Source organism: Sceloporus undulatus, chromosome 6 (assembly GCF_019175285.1).
Source record: "Sceloporus undulatus isolate JIND9_A2432 ecotype Alabama chromosome 6, SceUnd_v1.1, whole genome shotgun sequence".
Taxonomy (NCBI): Eukaryota; Metazoa; Chordata; class Lepidosauria; order Squamata; family Phrynosomatidae; genus Sceloporus; species Sceloporus undulatus.
The window spans coordinates 162,799,480-162,806,128 of NC_056527.1; the positions used below are offsets into that span (position 1 = coordinate 162,799,480).

Genomic DNA, 6,649 nt, shown 5'->3' on the forward strand with positions numbered 1-6,649 from the left:
TTTGGAACAAGAACCTTTTCAAGACCTAATTCAAGATGGCAGGGACTGAGTTTGGCACTATTTACATTGGCATGTGGATCCTCACGATCTGGCACTGAATATTGGGGTCCCCAAGGGGACAATCCCATATCCTTGCACTGTCCCAATTTGGCAGGGACAGTCTCAGTTAATCCTCAGTCAGCTCATTTTTTCCAACTTTTTAAAATAGCCCACTTTCTCCCTTTTACCTCAGCTTATTTCTGTTGCTTCAAACTGAGTTCAACGTGCAAAAATAGTTTGTATCCAGTTAACTAATGGAGGTGGGGAGAGCCTTCCCAGTAGGCTCAAGCCAAAGCAAGCTGCTGTACCCCTTCTAGCTTGTACAATCTTTCTCATTAATAACTTTGCCATCTTGACCATGCTCTGATCTTGCTTGGCAACATCTGTCATGGTTTTCATCAGGGAAATATTGGATGGTGTGCAAGCTCACTTTCCCATAATTACTATTATTTTGTAATTTCCCAGCGTTTGCATGGCTTGATGGTTCCCAGCATTTGTATAGCATTTCCTTATTCTACAAGTTGATACACTTCTCTTAAGACTTATTATTGGCAGTAAGAGTATTATGCTGGTATTTTTTGTCCCATACTTTTGTCCTTGGTCCCAACAACCCTCTGGAACCAGGCTCCTGAAAATGTATCTGAAATTAAATCCAGCCCTGAAAGAGATACCCTGCCCTTGTTCTATATGCAAACTTCATGATTTGTCTCTGAGTTTTGGCCATCTTTTCATGTCCAGGATTTTTTTCAACCGAACAAATAAATGTTTCCGATCCCTAGTGCTCCAGAAAGTGCACAAGTTCTGAAAGTCATCCCCCTAAATACAAGCGCAGTGGCTGCAAATTTGCTGTCGATTGTTTTTCTGGGAGGGGCACAGTTTTGCGATGAGGCTTGACATAAGTATAGACTCGACAAATCACAAATAAGTCATGTTGAAATTGAAGTTAGAGGTACCTGCCAACATCTGGAAAAATCCTTAGCCATGGGTGGTTTGCATTGCATGCAACAACTTTCCTCGTTGTTGTTGTTGTTGCCCTTTGCTCATTTATGGTTCAATGACTTTCGTTATGATATCTTTCTCAAGGGAATTTCCATACCCGTGACTCACTTTTCCTAAAGCATACGAAAATAAAGGAAAAAAAGAAAGAAAGAAAGAAAGAAAGAAAGATAGATAGATAGATAGAAAGCATTCAGAAAAGGTTACTTTGAATTTAGTTTTAGTTTACATGAAATTAGCAAAAGGTGTTTCTGCCTGGGATAAAAAGACCCGAGGCTTATAAAATATATTTAGGTTTGTTATTTTTTGCTTTTTTATAGAACTAACTCTTAAGATCCACTAGAGCAGTGGTCCCCAAACCTTTTTTAGGCTACCGCCCCATTTTCCTTTGGGTGATAACCCTAGTGCCCCCCACAATGCTTACTTTTTCATATCAGGTCTACTGTTTGCTCTGCAGCCAGCCAGCCAGCTAGTGGTGACTACCTGTCTCACAAAAGAAAGTAGGAGCAGCAGCCCATCTCCAGCCTGCCAGCCAAATCCTGGCCAAACTCACATAATTTAAGCAGAGTCCCAAATGTGAAGGCTCCTTTTTGCTGCTGCTTCTCCTCTTGCTATCACATACTTTAACTCCAAACCCCCTCTGAACCAACCTTGCCAAGAAAATCCCAGGATAAATCCATGCACCAGAGCATAAAACCCACTGGGTGACATTGGCACGGAACCCAGTGGGTGCCCTTGGGCCAGTCACATTCTCTGAGCTTCAGGGGGAGGCAGTAGTGAAGCCTCCTCTGAACCAACCTTGCCAAGAAATGTCCCATAATAAATCCATGAGACCCTCTGTATGCCCTTGGGCAAGTCACACTCTCTCAGCCTCAGGCGGAGACAGTGTGAAACCTCCTCTGAATCAACCTTGCCAAGAAAACCCCAGGATAAATCCATGTACCAGAGCATGAAACCCAGTGGGTGAATTTGGGCCAGTCACACTCTCTCAGCCTCAGGGGAAGGCAATGGTGAAACTTCCTCTGAACCAACCTTGCCAAGAAAAGTCCCGTAATAAATCCATGTCACTCACTGGGTGCCCTGGGGCTGGTCACACTTTCTCATCCTCAGGCAGAGGCAATGTGGAATCCCCCCTGAACCAACCTTACCAAGAAAACCCCAGGATAAATTGATGCACCAGAGCTTGAAACCCACTGGGTGACCTTGGCATGGAACCCAGTGGGTGACCTGGGGCCAGTCACACTCTCTCAGCCTCCAAAGTCAGAGGCACCTGGAAGGCACCCAAGAAGAGCACACAGACGCACAAAAGCAGATCCAGCCTTGAGCTGCCCTGCGATGCTAGGTCTCCCTTCCCTGCTTCTTTTCCTTGGGATGCCAGGGGCAATCCCAGGCTAAGGGGGTCTGTCCCTCTCCCATGGGGGAGGGTTGGTGTCACCTGGTGTGGTAACTCATAGCATCACCTTCCCATTGACTTCCTATCATTTCACACTACAGTATAACAGAATCCTTAGTACAGTACTGAATTTTTGCACTCATATTCCTTGCAAATTATAATTGCCATATAGCACTGAGTGACATAAACAACTAGCAAAAATGAAAATGATACTGAAGGCTTTCATGGCCATCATCCATAGTTTTTGGGTGGGTTTTTCAGGTTGTGTGGCCAACTGGCCATGTTCTAGGAGAGTTTATTTCTGACGTTTCGCCAGCATCTGTGGATGGCATCTTCAGAGAATGCTGGCATGGAAATGAGTGGGGTATATATACTGTGTGACCCTGGCTAGGGAGGAGAGTGTGTGTGTGTGTGTGTGTGTGTGTGTGTGTATATATTATATTATATATATCGCTCTCTGCATGCCAGCATTCTCTGAAGATGCCCGCACAGTGGCTGGTGAAACGTCAGGAATAAACTCTCCTAGAAGATGGCCACATAGCTCGAAAAACCCACAAAAACCCCCTATGAAAATGATACCTTAAAATTACGCTATCACACACGCAACCCAAGTGTGTTTACCTATGAATGGCAGAGATTTGGTTAAAAGCTGGTTTTTAATTTTTTTAAAAAAATTAAACATTAAAATTTCAATTTTTTTTTTCAAATTAAAAATTTTGAAATTTGAATTTTAAAAAAATCCTGGGGGCTCTCCTTTCTCTTGCCCCTAAGCTTCACCCCCCCCCCCCCCAAAAAAAACCCCAGCACTTTTTAAATCATCTGGAAGGGAAGCAGATGAATGCCACAGCAAAGGTAAAGGTGTTGGTTGGAGGAGCAGTGGGGTTACCCCTCTGAAGGGTGTCACCTGGTGCAGGCTGTTAGTGACGTCACTGCCTTGGGGCTTCCCCTTCCCAGGCTGCGATTGCCATTGGCCCGCAGGCGATTAGGGCTGGCTTGCTGGGAGCGAGAAGAAGAAGAAGAAGCTAAGGCAGGCTGCGCTGGGACTGAGTCACTGGAGCCCAGCCTCAGAGAAGCAGCAGCAACAACAGCAGCATGAAAGCAGCCAAGCCCTCTTTGCAACGCTGGCTGGGGCCTCTCTGCTGCTTGGCTTGGCTCCTGGCTTTGGCCAAAGGTAAGCAGCCCAAGGAGACCCTAGTTTCTTATGCTTTGCAACTCCTCCTTTCTTCCCTGCTGCATCCACATTGCAGCAGTAACCCGGTTTGAGACCACCCTGGTTTGCTTGGAGTGATGGTTTCCAAAGCTTTGCACCATGCACACAGTGTGTGCCTGTTTTGTGGCTCTGGGAGGGGATGGTCCCATGGAAACCAAGGCTTGGGGGCACCGTCCACACTGGAGAAATAACCCGGTTTCTTGCAGAGAACTTATTTAATTACTTTTTTGATTCTGTGCAGAATAACTTTTCTCCAGGTATATACCTTGGCCCTTGTGGTTTGTTGTGGCTGTTGTTTTTCTACAGACTTTATGTGCTTTATTGTAAAAGCTCAGTTAAGAAAAAACAAAATAACCCGGTTTGAAACCGCTTTAATTGCCCAGGCTCCCTGCGCTGGAAGGCTTATGCTGTTTGTTGTGACCCCCATTGGTTGGAATTGATTCTATTGGATCCCACTTTAACCTGCCCTGGCTCCATGCTAGGAAATCCTGGGAGATGTAGTTTGCTGGGGCAGGATAAAGGTCTCAGAAAACTCCAGTTCCCAGGAGTCCCCAGCCTGGAGCCAGGGCAATTAAAGAGGTCTCAAACTGGGTTTATTTCAAGTCCTTTCCGATCATGGGATTTTCTTGGCAAGTTCCTTCAGAGGAGGTTTGCCATTATCCTCTGAGGCTGAGAGAGTGTGATTTGCCTAAGGTCACTCAATGGGTTTATATGTCCAGGCCAGGATTTGAACCCTGGTCTCCAGAGTCCTAGTCTAATGCTCAAACCATCATGCCACACTGTCTATATGTCAAAAATCATACAGGAGGGGGAAAATATGATGGTTAGTCCCAAGCCTTCAATTTAGTTATAGTGGTTCCTATACTGGACAAATCAAAATGCACAATATACATGTTGCAAGCTTTCAAAGCAGCACTGGCTTCTTTGTCAGGCAAAGAAGTTAAAAACCATATGGGAGGGGAAAAAAACATTATGGCGATGTTAGTCCCAAGCATTACAGATTTAATGTCATATGGGATCTGGTACCTTTAAGGTATTCAGTATTCAGATCTCTCTGTGTTTTACGTATATGGTTGGGGTGTGTCTCCAAGTTGTTTCTGACTTATGGCAACCCTAAGGCCAGCCTTTCACAGGATTTTCTTGGCAAGGTTTGGTCAGAGGACGTTTGCGATTGCCTTCCCTTGAAACTGAGAGAGTGTGACTCGGCCAAGATCGCCCAGTGGGTTTCCATGGCTGAGCTGGGAATCGAACCCTAGTCTCCAGAGTCGTAGTCCAATGCTCAAACCGCTACGCCACACTGCCTGACAGGTGTCCCTTATTATAAGGAACATCCCTTATTTGAGGGTTGGAAAGCTTGCCCTTTTATGCAGACCAAACAAGATGGCAACCTTCCCCCCAAAAATAAATCTTGTGTTTTGGGGTGTAGTGCCTTTAAAAACAGGAATGTGTGTATTGCGGAGGTTTGAATGGATGGCTGTGATGACTGTGAATAAGGTACTAATTTTACAGAGGAACATATGGCTAGGTTAATGGAAATCAATACTTTTATTTGTTATTCAGGTAAAACACAAACTTGCAAATAGTTATTTGTTGATTGTAAACCCTGAACATCATGAATTTTGACTGCCCCAGTTGCTGTTTTGAAACAGTATGTTCAGTAGGGAGCAAAACACACTGCAGAAATAATCCAGTCTGAGACCGCTTTAACTGTCTTGGCTCAGTTCTAGGGAATCCTGGGAATTGTAGCTTATTGTGATACCAGTGTCTCACAAAACTACACTTTCCAGGATTTCCTAGCATTGAGCCAGGGCAGTTAAAGGGGTCTCAAACTGGATCATTTCTGCAGTGCGTTTTGGACTTAAGTGTAAGAGATTCTCTCTCCTTAGCAATATGTTTAAGAGATGCGCTCTTCTTACAGTGTGTTTAAGAAGTGCGCTCTTAACAAGTGTTTCATCGGGATCAGCTCTGCACAGCCCCAGGCTTTTGTATCGCTTTGTTTAGGTTATATAAATATGCAGACAATCAAAATTAAAATACACAAACAGCAACATGTTGTTTTGATAGTTAAAGTAGGCCAGCGCCTTTTGTGGAGTGCAAGCCTTGGTGAGCCCTAACTGAAGGGAAGATTTGATCTCCAAATTTCAAGCATCCTGGTAACTTAAATTTTCAGCTGAACATTCAGAAACAACGTGGAAGCATCCAAAGAAAAGGAGCAAGCAATTTGTGCATTGAAATGTAAACACAGCAAATGGAAGAGTTCTGGGTGTGAATGGTTTTCATCCACACTTTCTGCAATGCTGGGAATTTTGGGACTGTCTGGAAATTTCATTTGGGCAGGCCGAGTTCTCCTGGTGCTTTCATCTTGCCCCCCTGCTGCTATCCCTACAACACCCAGAGCCTCCTAAAAACTGTAGCTGAGAGAGTTAGCACAAATGGCGAGTGTTGGTTCACCTCTTCCCTGTGTAAATCGAGCAACAAATGGGACCAAATGCATCTGAGGATTGCAGAAATCTTGCACTGGGGATCAGTCATGGCCTGTATCTTAGGACATCTGTGGAATGGGTCGAAATTTCAGCATGAGATGTTAATCCCAAGGGGTCTGTGCTAAAATTCAGGAGCCATTTTTGGGGGCGTGGGTGGGGAAGAAATGACCTGTTTTTCATTTGGACAGTCATTGCTGCAGCTATGAATATTGTTTGCAAGAGTGTCTCTTAGGCTACCTGGTGTGGAGGATGGGCAATAGTGACTGGCACCATTTCCCCCCATTGGCTACAATTCTTTCTTTCTTTTCTTGGAAATGCCATGCACTGGGAGCCGATAGCTTAAGGATCCTACAGGTCCAGGAACCATCGCTTTGAGTAGTACTGACTTACACCATGCTGCCTCTTTCCAAGGCTTAGGGTAGATAGGTGAGTCTGTACTTGATATGGAGTAAATCAAGGTTTCTCTGAAGTGCACTTAGTAAGAGGCATGAAAAATCTGAGTGATGATAGAAAAGCTTGGATTATTTC

At 44.7% G+C, this 6,649-nt stretch overlaps 1 protein-coding gene across 2 annotated transcripts in view; it reads left to right on the forward strand.

Annotated features, from left to right (window-relative positions):
* The first annotated feature begins 3,420 nt into the window (after positions 1–3,420).
* The window catches only part of MFGE8 (milk fat globule EGF and factor V/VIII domain containing), a 28,349-nt gene continuing 25,120 nt past the window's right edge, over positions 3,421–6,649 (forward strand). Inside the window, exon 1 of one of the 2 annotated variants that reach the window (XM_042476263.1) lies at positions 3,421–3,599. In XM_042476263.1, the coding sequence (XP_042332197.1) occupies positions 3,521–3,599 (79 nt within the window). In that variant the 5' untranslated portion in view covers positions 3,421–3,520. The remainder of the gene's footprint in view (positions 3,600–6,649) is intronic. The other variant, XM_042476264.1, reaches the window with a different exon arrangement.